Below are 27,716 nucleotides of genomic sequence, written 5' to 3' on the forward strand. Positions count from 1 at the left end.
AATAAAGGCTTGAAAAAGAGAATAAAGGTAACTTAAGAGGCACAGAGTAAGAATTTAAACACTCTGCTAAGTAAGGTTCACAGTTTCAAAACCACACTTTTGCTATTCCACCAGTAAAGTTCGAGAAATACTTGTACTTTTTATGGTTTTGCGTTGTCCACCCTAAAGGTTTCTCCTTCACTCATATAGTTCCCAGAGCTTCCAGTAGGTCTGGGACAGGATTGGGAAGAAAGGCTGGAAGAGAGGGGTTGGGGTGAGTCTAGGCAGGAAGATGCCCAGGCAGCCAGGGGACCAGGCAGCTCCCTCCTTTCGCCCAGCCCCTAGAAGAACCCCTTGCTCAGAGCCAGCCCATTCGGGCTTTGGCCTCCTGACCCAGACAGCTTGGGCCCAGAGGCAGCCCACGTTGCACCGCCCCCAGGCTCGGGCCACCCGCCAAGAGTTCAAGCCCGCCCGATCCGGATATGATGAAAAAGAGCAACAGAGGGAGAAGTGTTTCAGGAGTGAAGGGGTGGAGGACGGCGGGGGGCGGGGGGTGGGGGGGGAGAGGCAGAGGGGGCACAGTCCCCCTCGGAGGGGAACAGGCCGGACTGAGCTGGCTGGAAAGAGGGGGCGGAGAGCGCGGAGTGAGAGGAGCGGCCCCTGGCGCAGTTGCCGCCACTGCAGTGTCTGGGCTGAGCCCGAGGGAGGCGGGGAGGGACGCGCAGGGGCGGCTGCCACTGCTGGCGGGCCACTGGGGCGAGATGCGGCTGCTGCCGGAGCTTCGCTAACTTTCCAGGCGGAAGAGGAGGAGGAGGAGGAAGAAGGGGCTTTGAGAGAGTTGGGGGGGGGGATGCCGAGGTAGGTGGTGGTCTGCCGGGTCAGGCGGAGGAGGGGTTTGGTCGCCTTCCCCAAGCTTCCAAATCTAGTCTCCCTTCCCCGTCCCCCTTCACTGCCTCCCGCCCACAACCGCCCCCCCCCGCCCCCCCTGTTTAAACGGGGGGGGAACAGTTTTCCTCCCGGGTTTCAAATCAAAACTTCTCCGGGGTGGGGTTTGGGGAAGGGAAACGGAGGGGGAGGGAATGTCCCGCAGGGGTGGTGTGCTGGTCTCTAAAAAACACTTTTTTTTTTGTCTGCCAGAAGCAGTTCGTTCTCTGCACCCAACACCTAAGAGCCCTTCGTGGTTCTCCCCGGGGGCGGAGAGCTAGGCGGCAGCGCGGCGCGGGCTCCGTGGAGCGGCCCATGTCCGGCGCGGGTGAAGCCCTCTCTCCCGGGCCCCAGCGCGGGGCCGAGGCGGGCGGCGGCCGGCTGGGCGCCCCAGCCCAGGGTGAGTGCCTGCTTGCAAGTTGCGAGCCGCTTTGTCATTGTTGCATTTTTAAAAATTGTTCACACATTTACTGATTGGGGGAGGAGGGTGGAGGGTGGTGCGGTGAGGATGGATTCTCACCTCGTACTTGGGAACTTTTGCACAGTTAGTGTTACTCAAACAAGTTCTCCAGGACTCCAGCCCTAGATCAACAACCGGATAAGAGGGCGGTATCCGCTGGTCCTTCCACTCCCCCTTCCTTTGGCTGCGGGGAAACTGGATGACAGGATTGCTTTTTTCTTAAGCATATGCATTTTGGGGCCTAAGACTCAAATGTGTGGGATCCCTCCCTCCCCTGCTTCACTTCAGTTCTAGTGTCTTCATCAGATCCCGGTCTTCTGAACAAGCATGCACTGTCCGTTCATCTTTCTGATTCTTGGGGGCCACTCTGCGACTCAGTTGATGATCCAGGTTTCTGTGACCAATTGCTTTGGAATGGCTCACGCATATGTTTCAATAACTGTTTTGTTTTGAAATAAACATGCTTTTAAAGAAACACTTTCCAAGAATGAATTAGCTCCTTTGTGTTCTTCCAAAGTGTAAACACAGGGAACCTGTAAAGAAACTAATCTTGTTTGTGGGAAACATCCCTAACAAGCTTATAAACAAGTCAGGCAGTATCTTTTTTTCTCTTGAAGGTAACATACTTCAGGTTTTCAATGGCGACAGTGAACAATGGCCTTACTCTTCAGATGCATTTTCCTCTAAGGGTGGCTCCGATTTAAAAAGTTCTGGGACTGATACAAGCTAAATAATTTTTCAGGTCTCAGAAACCTACCTTATACTCTTGATTTTAAAAATATCTGATAGCTTTTCTTTTTCTTTGGCAAAAATATAGTGAGCTTTTTGGGGTTGTTTTTTGTTTGTTTGTTTGTTTTGTTTTTGTTGTAAGGCAGCAGAAATGGAAAAGAAGTTAATGTTGAATTCAGAAAAGGTGAAAGCAGAAAACATCCATGGCTAAATTAGAATGTTCTGGCATTCAGGGCTGTTAAATTGAATTATGTTTATCATTGCTTTTTGCTTCTAAACAGTGAGTCATTTTTTTTTTCTAAAGAGAAAATAGAGCGAATCAGAGAGCTTGAATGATCAACATATTTTCCCAGAAGCAGCCCACGTTCTGCACATGGTATTGCCAACATAGTCATTTTCCTGTTAGGCATGCCCTTCATAGTCTTAACGACTCATTGATGTTTATATTCACATTTGAGCTGTTAATCACTATTGTTAAACAATGCTTATGTCAAAATGCACATCAAATATACTACAAAAACAATTGATTTGATATAGTGATACCTACAGCGTCTAACCTTAATGCATCTTTAGAGTCAGAACTTGCAGTGGTACTGAATATACATGTGCAGATGCAATGCTGTAGAATACCACATGATCTGACACTAAGAAGTGGGCATCTAGAATGGTCTGAGCTGCAGTAGACTGCATACAACACATTATCAGTGTGGAGACTCTTGGGTTATATTGTACCTGAAAATTGACTTACCATCAGCAACATAGTTACATAGTGCTTTTTTATTAGTTGATCTTTGACTCACAACATCCTTTAAATAGGCGTTAAGTGTAATATAAAGTTAATTTTTAAAAAAGAAAATCCTCAGGATCTTGTTATAATATCATGTCTCAAACAAGCAGACTTCATAAGGTGTATTGAAAGAAAAAAAAAAAAATTGGAGCCAGTAGGTAGAATAAAAGCTTCAAGATGCCGCCTTCCATGCTTAAGTTGGTTTTATTGGTAAAGACATTAGTGAAGAGAGCAGCTTTGCTCCCGGAGCACCCTACTCTCAAGCTCTTGCTTGAGTTCTTTTATCGTCTTCCTTCTGTCCTTGGATTCTTTTACCATCCTTTCAGAAGAACAGTTTAATCATTCTCTGGTAAGTTGTGGCCGCTTAGTTAATGGAAACTTAATTTAAAATTTTTGTATATGAAAATCAGAAAAATGGAGTGTTTTATGAAAATTAGCAGAAAATACCTTTTCATGAGGGAAACGTATAAGGTCAAGTCTTCCTTTGTAAGCAAAGATACACAGATGACAAGATAAAACCTATATGTATATTATTGGATTATGATGAGCTATCCATACTGCTAACTAAGGACCTACAATGTTAGAGTTAAAAGACATTTTAGGGGGTCTCTAGTGAACTCACCATCAACTCTAGAATACCTTTCTCCATTCTTTCAGATGGTTAGTTACACCCCAAGGTGTAGCTCATTTTACTCAGCAGCATTCAGAGTTAGGAAGGTTTTTCTTATTAAAAGTATAGTTTTCTCTCCTCAAAATTTCTACTCTTTTCCTGTGATTCAGCAAGGAAAATTATATTGCTTTGACAGCACTAAAAATATTTTCTGTGTATTTTGAAAATTGTTACAGAGTAAGGACATAAGCTCATATGCTCCACGCTCTAAGGGGGAACCAGGAGCCAGGACAGGTGTCAGAAGGTAGGGAGCAGCAGGGATAGCGGGCGGTGGAACGGCGCATGGGTCAGGAGGCAGTACGGCTCCACTCCAGCTCATGGTTGCCACTGGGGCTCGTATCTTCCATATTTCAAGAGATACTGGAAATACAGATTTTTATCTGTCCCTTTTGAAAAGTTGGAAATTGATTAAATACAATTTTTGTACAGGCCAACAAAGCAACTACACTTTCAGGCTGGAAATGGCTTCTAGGCAGCTGATCTGTTATCTCGGTTACAGAAAATAAAACGTAAACATGTACTTATAACTCTTTCCCTATTTATGCAGAGTGCTTGCATAAATGTCTTCGTAGGTGAAGGATGATTTGGTCCAAACTTAATTTTGTCTTAAGAGAGCGTGGATCCTAATACATTGTATGTTAATTAATTGAATTTAAATTTAAAAAGAGTGGATCCTGTGTCTGTGGTTCATCAAATTGTCATTTATTTTTCTTTTTTGGATGAGACATCTTAAAATTCATTGTGTTATCAACATGGAATATGTAGGTACTTACCTTTTGGTGCAGTAGTTACTAGAATCCATGCAGTGGAAAGAGCTTTTTAATTAAGTGCTTCATTCATACATTTGTGACTTGTAACTAGAAGGATTTTTAGAAATAAAAAGCCTCACTTTTTAGAAAGGATGCCCAAAGAATTTAAGTGACTTGGCCAGGGTCTCACGCAGTCAGTAGAAATCAGGGTAGAATCACAAATTGCAGAATATATGTCATTGTGATAAATGTGGTTGAAATAGAGAATCAATATAACTTTCCTACAGATGGATGAATTGAAGATAATAGGCTTTGGATACTGTGAATCACTTGAGCCTGTTCCAGTCGCTGCATCACCCCCCCCCCCCCCCCCACGCACCCCACTGCATTTGCCAAGACTGAGACTGTTGGACTGTGAGTGCTGGAATATACTTTAATGTGATAATGTGTGATTTAATGCACTCTTCTCTCTTGGGAGAGTCCTCTGAGACTATTAGGCAGACTTTTCATAGCAGGATGCAAAATGCCAGTGAAGTTAATTAAAAATAATTTAAAATAGAAGCTAGGGAGAAAATCTTCAAGTTGAAATTACATAAGAAGAGCTTTGACTTAGAAGCTTAGCTGAGTTGTCAGGAGTTTATAGTGGCTAATCAGATTTCCTTTATGGGAAGCCTGTTTATTTCATTTTATACAATGTATGCTTGTAATACCCATATTCTTCTTGTATCATATTGTTTTATCCTTCTGATTAAGGATGGCATTTCTCAAAGTGTGTCATCTTTGGATAGCTTCTATTGCTGGTTCCAGTCGGGAGTGATTGTGCTTCCAAGAGACATTTGGCAACATCTGGAGACATGTTTAGTAGATAGATGGGGAGTGGAGTGGGTCCTCCCAGGATCTAGTGGGTAGAAGCCAGGGATAATGCTAAATATCTTACAATGCACAGGACAGAACAGCCCCTTACAACAAAGAATTACCTGGCCTTAGAATGTCAGTAGTGTTGAGATGCTATCCTGATCTCTCAAGGCAATTGGCATTTTGGGCCTCACTCGACTTAAAGAATCCATCTCTGGGTGGGAGGCTCAAGAATCTGCATTTTTAACAGACTCCAGGTGCTCTTTATCTCTGGTTGAGAATCATTGTTTTAGAGTCTTTTATCTGTAGAAAGACAAGTTATCATAGATTACTAAGAAGTCTCTTTTTTAGTAGAAAGGCTTCAGAAATCTTTAAAAAAGTCTCTTTTTTCAAGTTCCAAATTTTCTGTCCTATCACTCTATATTACTGCTCTTCAGCATTTTTATTACATACCCCAATTAATAAAAATAATGCTGAGTACTCGTCTTCAAAGAATTTTCTAAAATTTTGTGTACTATCATACAAACGTATTGTGAACATTAGAAAAATACATAAATAAGAGTTGTAAGCGGATGAGATAAAGATAAGTGAAATAAATAATAAGGAAAAGAGTGCATAATTTGCACATTAGCTGTGTTTCTTTGTAAGTTGGAGTTTTGGAATCTCAATGATCCTTTCTCATAGAAACAGTGATCAATTGAACCTTGTTATGTGACAAGTACAGCGAGAAACAGAGGGAATGAAATTAGGGTCTCATAGAATGCTGGGGAATCCCATACATTCACCCATAACTATAATACAAGGTAGACTGATAGGTACTATAACAGATGTACAAAGAAAGTATGATGGCAGAACATGGGAGAGAGGAAGTCTCTCTAGCTGGGGCATTTGGAAAAACGTCAAGGAAAACTTGTGATTTGCGCTGGATGAAGAAGCGTGATGGTGGGACTCAGCTCTGTGGAGGTGGAAAGCGGAGCTTGGAGGGGATTACTACAGAATGCTAAGTCCTTCACTAAGCCCACTGTGTGGGTTGTATGAAGAAACAAAGAGTGAGATAAGGTTGAGAAGATAAAGTGATTTTGAGGATGGGCCTAATTCTCCCCAGGGTGTTTGTATATCCTTTCTGGAGGCAGTGGTGAACCATTGAAAGTTCTTGAGAAGGTGAAAGACAGGACCAAGTTGGTGTTTTTAGAAAAATAAATCTGGTGGCAGTGCAAAGGATGATGTTGGGGGGGTGGAGCAAGGGTGAAGGTAGTGATTTTACAGGAGGCTACGACAGTCATCTGACAAAAGCGGCCATGGGGCCGCACCAGTAGGAATGGAATTGAGAAAATGAGTTTAAGAACAATAGCAAAAGTAGGCTAGAGTTCTACCTAGCTGTGAGAGCTCCTTGAGGGCTTTGAGTTTTACTTCTCATCTGGAATCTTCTAAAGCACAGTGTCCAAATTTTATTGAATTCAACTGATACAGTTGGGCAACATATTTAATATGGGAGATGCTGGAAAGGTAAAAATTTAAGGTAGTACACGGGTTTGCCTTTTTAGCTTCAGTGGCAACAGAGGAGGAGCTGTTGAGTCCTCTTTTGATCATGTTGGTTCCTGGAACTTACCCCTTGCCACGATAGCCAGTAAGCCACCGAAAAGTAGGACTTATACCTGGAAGAGTGGCGCGTGGTAAGAGTTCACCACCAGGTAGTTGATGGATGGGCACGAGAGTGAGAGAGAGGACTGAGGAGCAGATTTGGAGGCATGGCCACACTTAGGGAAGAGAAGGAAAAGAATGCAGGAAGAGAGTCCGTAAGGATTTGTCACAGAAGCATTAGAGGTTTAGTGGTTGTGGAAGATGAAAGAAGTGGTTTGGTAAGAGAGAAGCAAGGCGTATAGAGAGCTTCTGCTGGATGGGTAGACTCTTAGCATGCTTAGCACATGCTAATGGAAAGAAATCTAGGGGCTAGAGAGACTGAAGATGTAAGGGTATGGAGTACAGTGGTGGTGTGGGTGTGTGTAATTGCAAGAGTAAAATTCTGGGACCGAATGGGACAGAGACCAGTCTTAGGAAAGTAGAGAATGTTCCCTCTTCAGATGGGCATGGGAGAAAATGATGAGTGATAATCTAGAGAAAGTTTGATACGTAAAAGAGATCATGGGAGGCCTCCATCTTCTCAGCAAAGTAGATGGTAACGTTTGCTGAGAGCAAGGCTGGGGGGCGGTTAGGATGAGTCGAGAAATTTGAGATGAGTGGAAAAGATTTCAAAGCATGAAGTATTCAAGAGGGATTCAATCCGGGGCAAACAAAAGGGCTGCTCAGTAACACTGAGGGCTTAACTAAGAATGCATGGCATGAATTTTTAGTGGACAAGGTCAGCATGGTTGATTGCCTTTCTCAGCAAGGAGCAGGAGGGAGCTTGAGAATAGAAGCTGATAGAATGAATTTTTGGAATTAGCATAGGGTTGGAGGTTGGCAGGGTAGAAGCAGTGGGGGACAAGGGAGGAGGATTACACGTGTGTGGGCAGAATATGTTTGTTCTAACTAAGCTTGTGTTCTAGGGTATGTGGGGCACCAGAGAGATCAGAAGTGCAATTGGTGGGAGAAGGTTTCTGGCCAGCAAGAACCATGCCCGTTGGCCTTGTTTGGCCAGTTAACATATAAGGATTTTTTATTAAAACAAACAAACATACGCACACACGCGTGCGCATGTGTGTATATATATGTATGTATATATGTTTATATGTACATATGTATAAATTGAATGATCTTCATAGGGCTAGTGGGGAAATTGGAATTTTTCGGTGTGTAAGAGCCTTTCCTGTTTTTTGAACCTTATTTCCTGGATCTTGTTGAGGTGATTTCATGGAAAGTTCTAATAGCTGTGTGCAATTATTTTACTAGCACTATATATATATATATATATATATATATATATATATATATATATTTAATATATTTATTTATTTGACAGAGACAGTGAGAGAGGGAACGCAAGTAGGGGGAGTGGGAGAGGGAGAAGCAGGCTTCCCGCTGAGCAGGGAGTCCGATGCGGGGCTCGATCCCAGGACCCTGGAATCATGACCTGAGCTGAAGGCAGCTGCTTAATGACTGAGCCACCCAGGCGCCCCTACTGGCATTATATTTTTTATAATAATAAAAGATTTGGGGAAATAAGCATAAATCAACACAATCTAAAGTTAAGCCATTTGCAAATGGAAAATTAGAACGATGCAATAAATAACAACAGAGGAGAACAATTCAACCAAATTGTCTTTCTGAGATAATGTAATTATTCTACTATATGTAAAGGCAAGGGATGTGATTTTTATGTTTCTATTTCCAAAGGCCTATCATCAATTTTTATTAAGGGAAGACAGATTCTGCCCTGGCTAGATTGTAGATGTTTGGATAGTTGAACGTTGGTGAGTCATTGGAGCAGATGAAGGACGCTTCAGTCCTTCCTGCTGACTTAACCTTACATGTGTTTGTGCACCAGTGTTTTTGGATGCTTCTCTCTTTTATCTTTGTGCCTCTGTCGCTTTTTCCCTTTCTGAAGTTTCTTAAACTTTTCATTTCTTCTTTTCACATCAGCACACATATTCTGAAGAAGGAAAGCTTTTAACTTTGTTTTTGAAATCGAGTTGTATTCTAAAGACTCTAATCAGTTAGGGTTCACTAAGTAGGAGCTATGAACAGAGTTATTTTAACATTAATTTTGTTTGTGGTTTCTACTTGCAGTCCACTTCTGTTTTCAGATTCACACCCACATGATCTGAAGTACGATGATTCATATGCATGTGCTTTCATGCCTGAATTTTTTAGTAGTTTCAGGAGTCAGGTCTGAAGTTAACTGTCATGCCAGCACATAGATTTCATTATTGACACGTTTGAAGAGAAACCCTGTTAACAAATAGTTTTTTGTGTGCCTACTACGTACAAAGTCCTGTGAAGATTAAAAATGTGTCACGCATGCATTTTTGCCCACAAGGAATTTATAACGTAGGTGAGAGAGAGAGGATGAGATATTAATGTGCCAAATTAAATTTTAATTCCTTGCATAAGTATCAATTAAAGAATCCAGTAAGAACCATGTGACAGATGAGTTGATGGCCAGTTGCCAGCTGATGGGTGCAGTTCTCAAGCACACAAATTCAGAGGTTGAATGAGAAACTCAGAATGGCAAGAAGTCAGTTTTGTCTGTGTTGGACTGTTAGTGACCCCATCTGAAGAACACACATTTTGTAGGTCTTTTTGGTTTGCCTTATGCAGAGTTGAGCACTAAAAATAAAGCAGTTTGTGGTTGAGTAGGTGACAGGCCCTTGGCAGGCAGCTGGCCGAGTACAAAGGAACCGGCTTCCCCTCCAAGATACAGTCCTCCTACTCTTTTCCATGATGGATCAGCCCTTGGTCTTTGGGGCTCTATGAATGTGGACCTACTCTGTTCTTAGTTTTTCCATCACTTAAGGAACATGCATTTCCTGAGGAGTATTACTCTTTATTTCTCACCGAAATGCAAGATGAGATTATGGAGCATGGGAAAGGTGTAGGAGCTTACATTAAGATGTATACAATGTGAAAATAACTATATATTCCAACTTTTCATCAATATGTGAAATGAATTTAATTTTTCTTGAGCTAAGGAGTAACGTACCCAGTCTTTGTGTTGAAAGTATTTCCGGTTGGAGGAGATAAAGATTGGTGGCACTGGTAGTGGGCACAGGAAAAATCTATATCTGAGAGAAATTGGGAAGTTGTAACTAGCTGGGTCTCATAATTGATTATGTTGGCGCAGGGAAAAGAGAATTGAAAGGTGATTCTGTGAATACCACTGACCAAGACACGGACTACAGTTGGAGAAACAGTCAGGGACAGAAAAGAAGTGGTGATGAATTTTAAGAAATGTTGAGTTGGAGTTGCTAAAGATCTATTGATGTAGAGTTGAAACTTCAAATTTGTAGGTCAGGGCATGGGAACAGGCCTAGAATAATGGATCTAAAAGTTCTCCTGGAGGTGGTCATTTTAATGAGGTGGTCAAGTTAATGAGATGACGAAGATTGTGGAGCCAGAGTGGGTTGGTTGTCTTAAAGGAGAATCCAAAGAAGGCAGTGTCTCAAAGAAAAGCCAGGTTAGTGAATTCTATGGAGGCTTCTGGTTTGGGCCTTTAGGAGAATTACCAGAGAGGATACATCCCCTGACCTATGATCTGTGTCGATCATTCTGAAGTCCAAAAAATAAATTCAGTACAGTTCTGATTCTCTTCTTTGTGGTTTTACTGCTATGTGAAATGCTCTTCTCCATCCTCTGTCACTTACTTATATCCCCACCTGATAGAACCGAGAGGTAACAGAAAAGTTTGTGTGTGTGTGTTCTAATAAAACTTCATTTATAAAGACAGGCAGTAAACAGGATTTGTCCCATAAGCCATAGTTTTTAATCCCTATTAGACAAGTGCTAGATAGCAGAAATGTTCTATAGCTTGCTCAGAAAAGTTTTTAGAATTGTGGCAGTTACAACAGTGATCATGGAAAAGAGACTAAAGATGGGTGTGTGACTTCATTTGAAAAAAGGGGAAGATGTCAGAGTCCTCAATTCCTTTTTTGTAATAGGCTTAGTCGATTGCCAAGTAAGAGAACTGCTGTAGTTATGGTCTCTGTGGATTCTCGCAGTCAGTAAGACAAAACTCTAAAAAGAGCTTTCTAGACGAGATGAAGGAGACTATCCTGTCCATAAGGGTGGATGTAAAAAAAAAAAAAGGCCCTGAAAAGACACTGAAGGAATTGAGGGTGTTTAGCACAGAGAAGAGAAAGACACAAGAGCATGAGATATTAGTTCTAAGACGAGACTGCCACATGGAAGGAAGATTAGGCTTGACTTCAACTGCAAAGAGCAAAATATGGTGAATCATTGAAAAATACAGGGAAGTAGATTTTAGCCACTTGTGAGGAAAATCTTTGAATTGTCAAAGCAGTCCCAAACTGGGCGAAGCGGTGTGCTGAGGCTGTGTCCCCGTCCGGGGAGTATTCATGCCTACGCTCCTCAGCTTGTTCTTGGGAATATTGGATGGTGAAGGTATTCATCTGAATTCAGGTTATCAGGTTGGGCCGAGACCTCTAAAAGCTCGGCTAACTGCAAATTCCATGAGCCTGTGAGTGTTTGGTGTTAGCCTGAGTATACTTGGTTGAAAGAACACAATTGAACATCTATTTGAAGAGGCGGGAGTTTACTATGCCTTAGGGTAGGTCATCCTGAAACTGTATCTTTAGGACAAGGAACTGTAGGTTTAGATGTCAAAGGGAGGAGATAAAGGTGGCTGAAGCAATGTGTCCTGGTCGCCCGTATCAGCTTGCTGTCACCTCACCTCTCCCTGCTCCTTCTGCCATTTATTTTAGAGCCCTGATTTATTGAGATATTACCGGAACTAGAGCTGCATTTTGTACCTGTGCATTTGCATAGTCGTATTCAATTGTATATCGACCTGATTTCGGAATTGTTTTCCACTGTGTGATGTGTATAATCCACTCTGCCTACCCCCAGCGTGTGAACTAGTTGAGTCTGTCGTTTTTATCACTCTTGAATGTAAATGCACCATAAGCTTCTGAATGCATAAAAAGCCCTTTGAAAGAATGCATTTTAGATTTTGCTCAGAAGTCTTACTTTTCAAAATATCGCTAACAGTGAATCGATTCAATTGATTTAGGTGTTTATTTCTCTAAACTTCATAAGATCTGTGCTTATATAATAACTTTACTGTCTTTACAGTGTTATGAAATTTTGTGCATATGCTCATTTATCTGTTAAAAATGCTTTGGTTATCTTCATTTTTTTTGGACAATGAGATTTTAATACATTTGAGAGCATAAGGCAAAGCAGGTTGGTTTTGCTTTGCTTCTTGAAGGTCATTAGGCTTGAGGGGTTTGTTTGTTTGTGTTTGTTTGGTGAGTGAAGAAGTAAAATTCCAGAGCCTCGGGTCTTCCTGAAAGCTGCTTTATCTTTGGTTTTTAAAGGTTACATTTGGGAAGCATTTGTAGATTTCCACATTGTTCTGAGCCTCTGGGACAAACAGACCCAGATTTTTTACTTTTCTCAGAGATTCTCGTCTTGGATTACTTGAGATTTCATAAACCGGAACACACATAGATCATCTGAAATAATGCTGGTATTTTATTTTAAGATTTTATTTATTTATTTGACAGACAGATACATAGCGAGAGAGGGAACACAAGCAGGGGGAGTGGGAGAGGGAGAAGCAGGCTTCCCGCTGAGCAAGGAGCCCGATGTGGGGCTCGATCCCAGGACCATGGGATCATGACCTGAGCGAAGGCAAACGCTTAATGACTGAGCCACCCAGGCGCCCCAATGCTGGTATTTTAATGGAAGAGTAAAAATTGTTTAAAGCGGTTTTGTTTTCAGAAAAAGGAGGTCTGAATATAGATTGCATAGCAGTAAGAATATACATCTTACATAGATTATAAACGATCTGTCATAGATTATTATCAAATATTAAGTTGAATTGGATGAGCTCTAACATGCAGAAGCCCCCAAATTTAAGTATAAAGAAGGAAACTTATATTCCTTTTCTGTATGAATATATGTGTATTTTACCCTAAGTTTTATGAGGTTTTATAAACATTTCTGCCAAGCACCATCATTTATATTAATCTTTCATGAAGTAAGCAAATAAAGTATGGATAACAAGTAGAAAATGTTTTTGATGGTTGGTTTGTGCATTTACAAATACCTCTGCCTAGTTCAGCAGAATATTTGAGGTGGCTTTTAAGAGTACATTTTAAAAGAAGATTAAAACATAATAATGGAAAATATAGGTACCTAGGAGATCTAAACATGGGGAAAAATCGAAATGTACAGAGAGACTGTAGGGTCAGATTCATTCAGTTTTGTCTGTAAATTTGGGTCAAAAAGAAAGCATTTTTTAAAACATGTTCACCGTGCATCAGGAAAAAAAAAATTATAGCTTCTCAGAGAAAGCAATAGTTTTCCTTGTACTCTGTCTGGAAAACAGATTTCTTGCATGGTTTTTCACATAGGGATTATTGAATAGATTACTGCCCTCAACAGCTCCCATATGATAACTTTTTAAAAGATGCTTAATGTCCTAACAGTTAGTGAACTACTGATAGCAAATGTAGATGAGCCCTTATCATATACCAGAAACTCTGCTTCCCAGGCATGATTCCATTTCTTTCCCCATCCACCGTATGAGATAGATAACTGTTTCTAGTCCTGTTTTGACAAAACTAATTTGCCCAGGATCCATAGCATTAGTGGTGGACCCAGGGGCCCTGATTTGAGATCCTCTGCTCTTAACCACTTCTAGTGCAAAGTACAATTTAGAGATGGTATTTCTGTCCCAGGGAACCTAAGGAGAGTGTTTTTTGTTCGTCAGGAAGGAATCAGATACATCTGGAATTTTACATGACAGTATTGTCTCCATTTCTTGGAAGACCGTGGCACATACAGAACTTTATGTTTAAAAGCTCATTAGTAACTTTGACAAACTAATCATCCTCCTCATGCAGCATGACTCGATTCTTTTACTATTATGTGCTAATAGCATTTAGCTATTGAGATGGTATATTTGCTTGATTACAGACTGATGGAAAGAATATCCCTCTTCAGTAGTTGGAACTGCTGTCTTTTAGAAAGGTTTATGTTCATTGTTTGTACCTACAATAGGCAGAACTGGGACTAGTTACAAATAACCTGATAGCAAATTTATGTTCAAAATAAAGAATAACTTACTAACGAACCTAAGTGACCAAGAATGGGCTGTGTTTCTTTGTGAGGTGTCATTCCTTGGAATTTTGAAGGGCTGAGTGTTGTTAGTGGGTCTTTCTACACTGGCTGCAGTATGAAATTAGCTGAGCTCAAGATGCTTTCCGGCTCTGACTTTTATCCTATTTTCAACTTAATATCCATCTCTGAGACTCATTCTATATTCTCATCAGTAAAGAGCTAATGGGTTCTTTCTTAAAATATCGTTGATGATTCTGAAGATCAAATAAATATTATATATTAAAGTCCTTTGAAAATTGCTAATACTGTAATTGCAAAAATTAATTTACTTTTTCAACAAAAGGGAGTTGTTTCATTTTTAAAAACTTGTTTAACAACCATATACCAGCTGAGTAGCTGTTGTGTGGCATGCAACATAGTATAATGGACATACATTATTATCTAATTTGCTTATTTTTAATGCTCTTAGATTTTTCTTCTATTAATCGCCGTTCAACTAGGTTATTCCCCAACTCTCTGAGATAAGTGAAATTCTCAAAGTTTTAAATTTGGATAATGTCAACTAGGTAAAATATTATAGAATTTTTGATTAAATGGAAATTCTATTTACCTGGTTCTTTCTCCTCCTCCTTCAGTAGGAATGATTGAGATTAGAGAGAGATTGCGTCTCACCATCCGTACCTTTCTTTAGAAAAATAACAAAAAATAAAGTATATTGATCCTGTAAGATAGTCATTTCTGCGTAGGACATATTGTATGTAAATTGATCACTTAGAATTATTATTTTCTTCTGATTCTTTTGTTAATTCATGCTTGTTATTTGAGAATTAACTCAAATCCAGTGCCTTACAAAGGCTTTTCTTTGATTTCCTCCACTCCATTCTGAACGCCCTTCAGTGTGTATATGAAGTTTTGGGTCTGTTGGTTAGCCCTTTTGTAGAGTCAGATTTACAGAATTTTAGAGTCGAAAGCCTCTGCAACCATCCAGCTCAATGCCCTCATTTCCGGTTGAAGAAAATGAGCCCCAGCCACATGGCTGGTCAGTTTGAGTCAGAATTACAACCCAGTGCAGGTTTTATTACCTTCAGTTTTGTAGTTTCTTGTTTTGTGTGTATGTTGGGTCTTCCCAGCTAGAAGATTTTTTTTTGTCAGGGACTGAGGTTTTTGGTTGTTGCTGGGGTTCTCCCCACCACCCCAGCCAAAGATTCTTCTGTACTTCTGTGTTCAGAGTAACTAGAATTCTTGGGAAAACAGCCTTTTGGAAGTGGCTGCCAGAATAGGCAGTTATTCTCTGGTCTAGTGCTGTCTTTTTCAGGTGTCTTCAGTTTTTATTTTAGTTTCTAAAACATGCTTCTGTAGTCATCTATTAGTAGAATTGGTAAGTGTTATCTATAACTCGGGTTTTGTATTCTCATAGTTCTGGCACGGAGACAGAACTAAATACCTCTGTATGAGTGATGAGGTCAAATTGCATTTTCTCATTACTTGGAATCCTGTGATGAGGTGATGCAAAGCAAGGTGTGTATCTCCGTGTTGGATAGGCTCTCCTAAGTTTTCTCTAAATCGTGTAGAACAGAAGAACTTACAAGAATTGTGTAGAGCAGAATCCCTCATTCCTGGCTATCTGATGATGACAAAACTCCTCGCATACCCCCTGAATTGGGACCTCTGAGGTTGGGACCTGTGCATCTTGATGGTTAAGGAGCTCTGCAGTAGAGAACCACTGGCTTAGAAGAATGGCATTATTGAGCCCATGGAGGTCTCCTTTTAAGAGAAAAACTGTTAAGTTAGGGAGGAGTGCTGCTTGCATGTGTGAACAGAATTCTTGTGGGAATGTACAGACTGATCTCATGCATCACTTGATTATCTATGGGATATCTCTTTGGGGACCACATACTAGTTGAATAGCAACTACAAACCTTTGTAAACCCAGCAAGGAAGTGATGAAACCAGGACTGTGGCCCTGCTTCTGCAGTTCAGAAGTAACACCATTAACCTATATTGATCCTAGAAATCTCCTATTAGAAACGGCCTGTTGGTCATCTTAATGAGTAGTGGCTGACCCAAGGTATTGAAAGTTGTAGTAAAGTTGGTTCTGTGGCTGGACATTGTGGTGCTCATCTTACAGTTGTCTACCAATTAACTCTTCCTCTGCCTCAGTGCATTTCTTCAGTGTCAGATGTAATTATGCACCGTTTATGAGGCTGCCATATAGGTATTCCATTAAATATTACAGATATGTTAATAAAATAATATAGATATGTTAGAAAGTTGTACAACACTCACGTGGTCACAGAAGTTTAGTTTATAGACATGGAGAATTGACAAAAGTCAACTTAATTTTTATACTTTGAACTTTTTCTCAGCTTTGCTTTGGGCTGGGTGCTGTGGGTCATAGCAAAAAGCTGAGACCAACTTCTGGGCCAAGACATTTACTTTTCAAAGAAGGCAAAGTTGGAGAGACTGATGATTGTGATTTGAGAGTAATTACATTTTATTGATTATTTCTTGAATATAATAGGACAGAGAATGATAGTTTTTGTTTTTTATCTTGAGGAAGGTAGAATTTCACAGATAAGGAAACTTAAAAAAAAAAAAAAGTGAAACTCTTCCTTAATAAAATTTAAAGCAGAAGGAACTTTATGTTCCCCTTACTAGTGGGTCACTACTAGATGCGTGTGTGTATGGACCACATGACATTTTCATTTATTCAGTGGAGAGTCTAGAGGGCCTGTGTTGAGTACTTGAATATTGGACATGATTCAAATGTGAGTCAAGTGTGTCTAGAGGCTTTATTCATACCTATTTTCTTTTAGTCAGCAATGCTTCATAATGCCCTGGTTTCATGAATTAATTTTAATGGAATTAAACTTGAACAGCTCAAAATTATATAATTAATTTCATTCAGCTTCAATTAAAGTTACTAATTGAATCAAGCCTACTAGCATGACACCTGGCGGCAGTTAGCTACATAACAGTAGCTGCAAGTATGTGGGACTCTGCTGCTGAGCTAGTTTATGTATACTAGTGAGTTTTTATAAAAAGCTCTTCTGTTGATAATCTCAGAAAGGCCTTGAGTTGACTGTAACAGTGGAAAGATTCCTGGAGTTGTTTAAAAAAGTAAAGATTTTAATTGAAACTAACACCTCTCAGGAAGATTACATTTTCTCTTGGATAATGCTGAGTAAATGTTACATAAATCTTCTAGAACATATTGGTTTAGCATGCTTCTGATTTTATTTTACTGCTATCTGAATATGGTTTTGCTTTCTGAAAATACTTAGCATTGAAGACCCTGCCTTTTTTCAGAGACTTTAGCCTCTGGATTTAGTTTCCTAAGAGGGTGTCCATCTATTTTCATGTGTTGAAATGTGTTTCATGGCAGAACTTTTCAATTGTTGTGAAATCCCCATGGTACATGAGAAACTTTTGCATGTGCAGAAATTTTTTCCTTCCACTGGAAATGTTAACACAGTTGACTAACAACTTCTGTTTGAATCTCTTTCCTTTCCTTGCTTCCACGGCTTGACATCATCCAGCTTCTCGTCCTTCTCTGACTCCTTTCTAATTGTACAGACCCCTCTTGGTACTCTTATTTTAATGTATTAACTCTTTTGATGGGCCCGTTCATTTAAATGGCTTTAGCAGTCAAGTTTAGGAAGATCACTGTTTCCAGCTATAACTTGATTTATTTATGATTTGCAAATTCAAATGTGCAACACTAAACTCATCCACTAAACTGTAACGTCCATGAAGGCCTGAGCCGCATCTCACAATTCATTGCATCCTCATTGCCTAGCACAAAGCCTAAACATCTACTATGTACAAATAAATATTTTTTTAAACCAATAAATTATTCTCCTGGTCTCCAGGTTTTCCCAGTCAAATCCTTGACTGAGAGGGCTCCATCATCTCCAGTCCCATCTTCCCTGATTATCTGTGCAGAGCTCTAGTTACATTTTCACGTCTACCTCCTTTCTCCTCTTGTCATTCAGTTGATTAAACTCTGATTAAACTGCACTCTTCTCTCTTAGTTTCCCTTACTCTCTTCTCCCTCTTAGGTACATCCATACTCCATTGATTCTCAGTGATGTTAAGTGCAATAATATTACCTAAGTGCCCCACACCCAAATTGAACTAGAATCTTTGGTGGTGGGGCCCAGGAATCTTTTTTTTTTTTTTTTTTTAAAGTCCCCCAAGTGAGTTAGAACACAGTCAGGATTGAGACACTGCTGTGCACGAATGTATTAGTCTTCCTAATGCTTGGCCCTGATAAGGCATTTCATAAAGCTTCAGTGGCTACTTTGACTTGCTTGTCTTGCCTTTAAATTGGGTCCAGATTTCTCACCTTCGCATTCAAATATCCATGCTATGTCCCTAATCAAACCTTTACAGTCTTATCTCCTAATGTCCCCCTTGAAGTATTTCACACTCCAGAGTGTTGGAACCTTTGCTTGTGGAGTTTGCCCACGCCATTCTTCTACCAGGCATCACCTTTCTCCCATCTCTGCTTTGAGAATTCCTGCGAATGTTTTAAAGACCATCCAACGTGCACCTTTCTCTCTAGTGCTTTTCTTGAGCTCTGAATTGGGATGAGTTTCTTTTTCTTCCTTCAAACCTCTTCAGTGCTCTGGACCTCTTATGACATGGATTTTACCTTGTGTTACAGTTAGCTTTTTGTTTGAGTTATTATGTTCCTGGTAAGATGTTACTTTTCCTTACTGGCTTTCCCCCTGAGGACCCATAAACCCATGTATAAACCTCCCATCCTCAGTAGCCTCCCTTTCCGAGAATGTGTAAGTCGTTGCCTCTTTCCTGAGTTTCCACAGAGAGAACTTTGCACTTGCTTTCTACGCCTTCTCACTTCTCAGTCGCTCCTCATTCAACTGCAGTCTGACTTTTAGCCCAGCCGTTCAGTGGGGTCTCTTCTCCTTAGGTGCTTCCCTTCCACGCCCACCCCCTACATGTACAGACTCACTTTCATCTTGTATGTGACCTTTGCACATGACTCTGTCATGGCAGACCACTTGGTGTGTTACGATGACTTAATAATCTTAACAGGTTATTTTTGTTGTATGCCTGTCTGTTTCTTCGATGCTGGTCACATAGTAGGTGCTCAGTAAATCTGTTACTACTTCAGTAACCTATGCAATAGTCAATAGAGATACTGCTCCCATTTTCTTAAGTTATGGCACACTTGGAAGCATTTGGGGAAAAGAAAACCCTTAAAATAAAAAAAAATAGAGAAAAATATGTAACATTTAATAATAATAATATATCTTTTGTTTTATTTAGAAAAATGTGATAAAGAAAATACTGAGAGAAATATAGCTCAAGCTACCGATAGCTGCTTCACACATGGAGAGATGCAAGACCAGTCCATTTGGGGAAACTGTTCAGATGACGAACTCATCCGAAGTAAGTATTTTTAGAGAAAATCAGAGTGATTTGGGTATATGGCTATGATAATATGCTTTCAGTTAATTGTTCCATATAATTCTCCCAGAAATCAATAAATCAACAGAGTTTATCTGCAAGTATATTCATGAGTATTTTAAAATGTAGAGCTAGGATATAAGTAATACCGTCTGTCCATTTTCATCCTTTTTTTTTAAAGAAGAATTGACCTGTAAATTTTGGACTTTATTCTCATAGAGATATAGCTAAACTTAATTCCTTCTTTTTTTTTTTTTTTAAGATTTTATTTACTCATTTGCGAGAGAGAGAGCACAAAGAGGGGCAGTGGGAAAGGGAGAAGCAGACTCCCCGCTGAGCAGGGAGCCCGACATGGGGCTCAATCCCAGGACCTGTAGATCATGACCTGAGCCGAAGGCAGACACTTATCCATCTGAGCCACCCAGGTGCCCCTAAACTTAATTCCTTCTTGAGCATTGATGAAGTAGAAGTCAGACAATTCTGAGTGGACTGTGAAACTAAAAAGATAAAAGACAGAGCAAAAGGACAATAAACAGTACCTTGAAGGTTGATACCATTCTGGTCCCTGTTCTTGTAGTCAAATGATTCCAAACTGTTGTTTTTTATTTTTTCATTTTTTCATTTTTTTGTTTTTTTTACAATTAACATTTTTAGCACGACTTGGTTTCTTTTTATTCTCTTCGTCTCCCTGAAAGTGCTCTGTAAAATATATACAAAAGCTTTGGTGTATTTTCATTTGACTGTGGGAATGCCTGGCAACAGCAGTGTCACTGGGGTGTTATTCAACATGCTGATTCTGGGGACGCCTGAGTGGCTCAGTTGGTAAGTGTCTGCCTTCGGCTCAGGTCATAATCCCAGGGTCCTGGGATCAAGCCCTACATCAGGCTCCCTGCTCCGCGGGAAGCCTGCTTCTCCATCTCCCACTCCCCCTGCTTGTGTTCCCTCTCTTGCTGTGTCTCTCTCTGTCAAATGAATAAATAAAAATCTTCAAAAAAAGAAAAACTGATTCTGCATCAGGTTCTATAGACCTGGAGCTTCCCCCAGTAGGTTCAAAGAATGAATTATTCTCTCTAGTAAGCATGTAAGTATAAAGATTATTGCTATACTGTTTGGTGAAGCTCCATCTTAGTTACAGAATTCATACCATTAAAGGGAAAGGATTTAAAATGAATTCTCCCTATCGTTAAACTGGTTAAGTGGGCAGTGATAAAAGAAAAAAAAAGGTACTGTAAATTGCATGAAATCATTTCTTTTGAGATAAGGATGGTTCAGCCTGTACCATGGGACACGGGAGCATCTGGGAGCCACTGTCTAGTTTTACTAACACACACTGAACGAACGCAGAGATGAAGCATTATGACCCCCTGTGGGAAGGCTGCTGGGAAAACGGATAGTCGAATGGATATCCAGAAGAGAAAGGCCAAAGACAGCAATGCTACGCCTGCCCAAAATGTACCTGGCAAGAATTTCCGAATATTTGCGGGTGACCTTGGACTCTGAATTCTGATTACAGATTTCAGAAACTGTATTTTTGTCTTCTTCCTGGTCACACTTTTCTAGGCAAAGGCGACTTTGTTGGGTCTCCAGAAAAATCTGATATCTGGATTTGCCAGAACGGAACGATTTAGGTCATCTTTAGACTCCACTCAAGTCTGGCTAGCACTTCAAGGTCTGACACTCTGATAGCTTCTGCTGTTCCAACTCCCTGACACTGGCCTCCCCAGAGCTGTCTGGATTTTCTTCTTTGGCCTTCCCCGTAGAGTAGGTGGTGGTCTCTGCATAATTCACCGCCTGTCTCTCTCAACCCCACTGTTAGGGGGGTGTGTTTTCCTCTTGGCATCTAGCATATTTTGGGGAGCCCGGTAAAATCTTTTGTAATAACAATAGGCCCTGGAAAGAAGGCCCTGGCTCAGAGTTGCATGGGGGAGGAAGGGAACATCTGTGGTGAGTCAGGCCCGGGCTGGCTCCCATTCCAGGAGTCCTGTGTGGTTCCGCGAGCACTGGGGAAGGGGCGGGCAGCTGGCTCTCATGGAATCGATTTTAGTGTTCCCACTGTAGTGCGAGGTTGGCTGGATGCAGGGATCATCAGAAAAATGAGCCTGGCCAGGGTGTGGGAACATTTTCAAATGCACAGCCCACTCTTTTTCCAAGCTTCCATGGGATGGCTCAGCTGCATAAGCAAGAAGTGGAAGACAGTGAGTCTGTTTAATAGGACTTTCTTTCTCTATCTGTTCTAGAGCGTGGTTAGAAGGCTGGCAGCTAACATCTACGTTGTCCCGGATGCCTGCTGCTTTCTTTGTTGGACATTTAAGGTGTAATTTATAGGGGACTGTTAGCTGTCAGAGTGATGAGGCTGTTTTTACTTTTCTGAGAATAACTGAGCTCTGGAAAGTCAAGGGAGTGGTTGCTTTGGAAATTGTATTCTAATTAAAGGGTGTATTCTCAGGCCTCATAAACGAGATCCAAGCTGAGAATAATTTCCAAATTATTCTGTGAACTTTAACCCTGACCTCAGTGGACCACCCACTTGTGGTTCACACTTGGTTCATGCTCCACACCGAAGTTCCAGCTTTGTGTGCCTGCCCTGGTCCTTGTAGAAAACATTGCAGGTGGCAGGCCTCAGGTACAGTGCTCTCAGGGCCTGGATTTCAAATTGGTTGCCCTTGAGTTGCTAACTTATTACAGAGAATCCTTTCTGGAAGTTATAAATAAAAGAGAAGAAATCCATATGGAATCAAACATTTCGAATAAATAGGCCACACACAATCTGGTCAGGGAATGTGCATTGTGACTCTCTTTCTTATGAAATTTGAATTAAAAAGACAATTCCAACTACTTAGTTTTAAAAAAAAAATCAGATCAGTAAAGAATTAAAAATGTAATGGAGGTTTTTGAGGAAATTTTATGATTGGGAGGTTTTATTTTTTCATCTTACGAATTTTCTTTTTACAGCTTAAAAGGGGTTCATATTCTGAGGAAATGCTTTGGTATATAACTTCTGGAATGAGGCTTAAATTTTAGAGTTTATAAGAGTATCTTTTTATGGGAACACCAGTTAAGACTTTGGCTCTTCCCATTAGATGAGCCTATATGATTCGGTATATAATTTGGAGCGCTGCCTTGTTTTTATAATCACTATTTCTCTGAATTGGTCAAATAAATGTGGCAGGGAAGTGACACCCTCAATTAATATTAATTTTTCTATTTAACCTATAATATGCATAAACTGATAACAGGCAATAGGCACCATTTCATGTTTTAATTAGACTAGAAAAGAAGTAGAAGTACCATTTTGATCTTAGTCTTTGGGGGGATTTCTAAGGTAGGAAAGTGTGTGTGTGTGTGTGTGTGTGTGTTCCTATGTTTATACTCAGATATGTATAGTGTTTTCCTTTAATTTAGGTCAAACTCTATTCTAATTATTTCTATAGAGAGAGAGCTTACATTTTTCTTTGTTCTTCTTTCCGAAGTGCCTCAGGTCTCTCTCGCAGATTTTTCTAGGTCTTTCTGAAAATTCTTATTACTTAACTTTATCCTTGGACATTGCTTTTACATAAACGTCTCCTAATTCTAAATGTCATTACTTAACTCCAGAAACTTTCCTTAGCTCCCCTTCTGAAATAAATTTCCCATTAAATTAAACTATTTTGTTCAGCTAATTCTCTCCTTTGTGATTTTGTAGAATTCCCATGATCTGAAGCAAAGTTAGAATGCTCCACTTAAATGGTAATCCTAATTCTATTTAACCCATTTATTCATTCTGAAGAGTTTTTAGCTCTCATACTAGTAAGCACTTAATTGGTAGTAGACTGCAGTCCTCTTCTCTAATTCACACTTGTCTCCTCTTTATGGAGCTAATGCTTCCTGGCTTCCTGCTGTTTCACTTGCCCTGCTGCTGGAAACCTTCCTTTTGGTATCCTTGGAGTTTCCTCTCAACATCACCAGGCTTGGTTCAGAGGAGCTCTATTCCTTCTCTTCCAAGACTTTGCCAGCTTACCTCTGATCACTCCTTAGTGAATATTACTTTATCATTTGAAGGAATGCCTCCTTTATGTCAAATACTGAAAAAAGGCAGAGACTCAGGCATACTGTTTATATACTGAGAACATTTCTTATTTGATGATAAGGAAAGAGCATGAGAGATTTGGATTTAAATTTCTAAAGCAGTTCTCATGTTTGAGTGCACATTATAGTTAATATTATTACTATTATTCTTTTAGAATTCCGTTTATATAAAAGAGGACATAAACAAGCCCCAGAAATAAGTATCGCCCAGTAAGACTGGGGGTGGGGAATGTAGCTTTCGTGTTATGTTTCTTAGGTGATCTGGAATTCTCTCTCAATAGTGCATGCTGACTCATTCTGGGATCCCATATTGGGAGTAAATCTTTGTGACTTCATCTTGCTCAGTATCTTTTCCTCCATTTGTCTCTCAGAAAAATTCTCTTTTTTAAAAAATTTGCTGACCAAATGGTTATGTGGCTACAGTTGAGATGCTTTGATTATTGCTGTAGAGAAGAATCGTTAACCATCCCGTTATTCCAAAATCCAACTCATGATTTGGTTTCAGGTCATAAGCTATTTTTTGATGGTTACCTGTATTTATCTCATTGGCCAATGACCATGATTAGGCTGCATTCTCGAATGGAACTCAAGTTTACTGACACACTTCTTCCTTAGGGCGCATTATTCCAAGCTCATCTGGGTTTTGGTCAAGATACTAGAGAGAACCATTGCCCATTGTTTTTGGTTTGAGCAACTTAAGCTCAGGGTCCTGGAAGCTGACTCTCCGGTTTGGATCCTGGATACATCATTATTGCTGGTGTTGGGCAAGTTAAACTCTGTGATCAAATTTCTCATTTTAAAATGGAGGTGCCTGGGTGGCTCAGACGGTTAAGCATCTGCCTTCGGCTCGGGTCATGGTCCCAAGGTCCTGGAATCAAGCCCCACATCGGGCTCCCTGCTGAGCGGGGAGCCTGCTTCTCCTTCTCCCCCTGCTTGTACTTTCTCTCTCCTGTCAAATAAATAAAATCTTATAAAATAAAATAAATAAAAATAAAATGGAGGTGCTAATTCTTTATACCTTATTGGGTTATTTTAAGGATTATATGAGAAAATATGTTGTATGCTTAATTAGCACAGAGCTGTATGTGTAAACATTGAATGAATTTATTGGTTTTCATTATTATTATTCTTGGGCACAGGTATCAGTTACAAAGCTTTGTTTTTTGTTTTGAGGTTTGCATTTTCTTTTGATTCGTGATTCCAGTGGGTTACATGTCCAGACATGCTGGGTACATAGACCATGTCTTCCTGAGATCGTTGGTATTTACGTCACAACAGTAGCCAGCACACTGGATGCCACATGGTTTATGCTTAATAAATGCATAAGAAGCACATAGAATTAATGAGATTCTTTACCCATCTTGCTTGTATTATTTCAGACTTTAAGGTCTCTCATGAACATTCTAAATCAATACATTCTTCCTTTTATTCCTTCTAACCCGCTTCTTACTCCCAAGCCATACATGATTCATTCATGTCAAGTTCCAAATATTTATAGATGACTCTAAGGATATTAAAGCAGTCAAGTCATAGGTTTGACTGCTCTTGGCTGATAAGTCCTTCAGAAGAGTTCTCAGGGAACGATGGCAGTGTTCTGAATAACATTCATTATCTGTAGAGGTGGGTAGAACTGGCACTTTATGTAGGACCTTTTTTGGTTTCCTATTTCTTATTTTTCTTGCCTAGCTAGTAAGAAAAGAGTCTGAGACACTTGAGTTTCTTTCCTTCCTTCCTTCATCCCTCCTTCCCTTGTTACTCCCAGCCTTCCCACCCTCCTTCCTTCTCCTATCTTTCTCGGCCTTTCTAAATTAGTTTTTAAAGGCTTTGTGTTCTATAAAGTGCAATGTATGTTGTTGCTGTTGTTGTTCTTACTATTCCTATGAATATTCTAATTTATTACTTCACCCTTCACCCTTATCCTATACCATGACTCGTTTCATTTCCAGTCTATCTCCTGCTGCCCTTTTGTCAAAGATTTTCAATCTCTTTCTGATATCCTTAAAATCTTTTGGTGTTTACTGGGGGAGATGAGATGGTATTGAAGTATAGGCGGTGGATGGGGTTCAGTGAGGGAACCAGATTTATTCCTTTCCCATTTGGGAGCTTCTCTGAGCCTCGGGGAGGTGCTGAGGCCGGGGAACTATCTCAGAGATCACCCTGAAAATGCTAACCACTGAAGAAATAACATGTAAAGATCAAGACCATAAATGCTGCGGTCTAGATAATTTTAGTTCTCAAACCTCCCAACTTCCTGGAGCTGAACACTGTGTGAATTTACACATAAATTATTTTTTGTAGAGTATGTTATTCATGGATAACTTTCAGGATTAGGAGTCAAAATATAACTTCTAAAGCTGAATAAGAAATCAATTAAGATGGAGTGTTACAGTGTGCTGACCCTGTGTTATGTTGGTGATACAGTGATGAACAGTGCAAGTGTGGTCCCTGTGTTCAGAGTTTATAGACTTGAAATAAGGTGTATTTCTGAGTGCTATGATGGGAAAGGGCAGGCTGCTGTATTTTCACATTTGAGAAACACAAAGTCTCATGTTGGGGAGAGGTCAGAGAAGGCTTTCTAGAGGGAGTGATGTCTACAGTAATGCCTAAAGGAGCTAGCCAACTCAGGCAGAGCATGGGAGTGGATGGAGCCATAGTGTTCCAAGCCAAAAGAACAGCATACTTAGAGGTCTAGAGGTAAGAGGTCAGCTTAAGGAGAGTTATAGAACTTTTGTATAAGCTGAGATGGAAAATGTTTGATGAGAGGAACAGAGAGGTGAGAGGCAAAGAATCTATTAACAGAGGCTTAAGGGAAGATGGAAGGTATTGAAGGGAATAGTGACTTGGGTAGGTTTATGTTTTTATTTGCCTATATTTTAGGATGATTACTGATGCAATAGTTGGAATATAAATAAGAATGGGAAACCGAAAATATTAGACCAGCTGGGAGACTGTTGTTATTCATCCAACTGAGAAAGATACGTCTTGGATGGGGTCATGGCAGGTGGGACCCAGCTTTCTGTGGCGTACAGTCAGTAAGACATATGGGGTGAGAGAAAAGCAGGTGCTGGGAATGAGGCCAGGAGTTTTAGTTTGGACAAATGATAGTTTTGAAAGGACGGCATGGCAGAGGATTTAAGGACATTGTCCAAAGAGGGTTTGAAATGCTGGGCTGTGGATGTCCAGTGGGTTGAGAAGGAAGTAAAAACAAGAAAGGTCTAACAAATAAGAAAAATAGCCAGAGAGGCTAACAGTCCCTAAAGGTTTCTATTCCTGAAGAAACAGAACATGTATCGATGGAGTAAGTGAACAGGAGAAGTGGAAAGAGAAGATGAATTGTGAAAATGGGAAGTAAGAATTTAAAATTTTTTAAGTGGACGGTTCCTGATAAGGACAAGGCGCAAGGTGCGGTTGCAAGGATAGACAACTGAAATAGTTTCTCCCAAACCCAGAGTGCCAGATTTGGAAGAAATTTTGGAGGTTTCATAAAAATTGCCCTGTTTAGTAGGTGGGGAAACAAATCCAGACGTTTGTTCCAATCAGCATGACCAATAAGAGGCAAAGCTGGGACTTATCTCTGTTTGTCTCAATCATCTGAATTCCTCATCGAAACTTAATAGTTGAGGAGAAGCCAGCAAGTTGGTTTTCTCTGGTTCTTTCTGCTTTGCCCTAAGATTAGTTACCTGTTGTGGAGGAATGGAAGAGTAGTTTGATATCCTCTAAGCTGAGGACTCTGAAATGAATGAAAAATAGTGCACGTTGTTTGGAGCTGCTGGTTTGCCTCATTGAAAGATTTGGAAAGGTCTTCTCCATCTAGTCCAGTAACACACAAAATTGGGATTTTTAAAAAAGATATATGTGTAACTGTCTCTTATATAAATGTGTGTATGTATATCTATGATTTGTATCAAATCATGTGTGTATTTTTTTTTCCTTAATAGAAGTTGTCTCCACAATAGTTACTTTTAGGGAGCTATGTGAAATTGAGTGAGGATGTACTGGTGAAGAGGACTTCCACTTAACATTCTGTATACCTTCCTCTGTATTGTTGATTTTTCCCCCCTTGGGGTGAATTATTTTATTACATTAAAAGCAACAGTATTAAAAAAAAAAATTCTCCCACATAGCTAACAATGCCAGGGTAAGGGCCCAGCTTCCCAAAGCTACATTAGAGCCCAGTTACCTGTAAGGAATGCTTCAAGTCACAGATAAGCCAGGAGATTCAGATTCCTTCAGGTTCTGCAGGAGGCAGGACCAGCTAAATAAATTGGTAGGTGGAGTATGTGTGGAGTATAGTGCAAAATGAGAATTCCGGTCCCCTTA

At 40.2% G+C, this 27,716-nt stretch overlaps 1 protein-coding gene across 5 annotated transcripts in view; it reads left to right on the forward strand.

The window, feature by feature from the left end:
- Positions 1 to 491: 491 nt before the first annotated feature.
- Positions 492 to 27,716, forward strand: part of MDFIC (MyoD family inhibitor domain containing) — a 126,340-nt gene continuing 99,115 nt past the window's right edge. Inside the window, exons 1-3 of one of the 5 annotated variants that reach the window (XM_025873203.2) lie at positions 492 to 841; positions 1,120 to 1,303; positions 19,191 to 19,313. In XM_025873203.2, the coding sequence (XP_025728988.1) occupies positions 1,219 to 1,303; positions 19,191 to 19,313 (208 nt within the window). In that variant the 5' untranslated portion in view covers positions 492 to 841; positions 1,120 to 1,218. Of the gene's footprint in view, positions 842 to 1,116; positions 1,304 to 19,190; positions 19,314 to 27,716 lie in introns of all 5 variants that reach the window. The other 4 variants (XM_073899094.1, XM_073899096.1, XM_025873202.2 and 1 more) reach the window with 4 other exon arrangements.

The sequence above is a fragment of the Callorhinus ursinus genome, unplaced genomic scaffold (genome assembly GCF_003265705.2).
Source record: "Callorhinus ursinus isolate GAN/ISIS: 27379988/994484 unplaced genomic scaffold, GSC_fseal_2.0 scaffold12, whole genome shotgun sequence".
Lineage (NCBI taxonomy): Eukaryota > Metazoa > Chordata > Mammalia > Carnivora > Otariidae > Callorhinus > Callorhinus ursinus.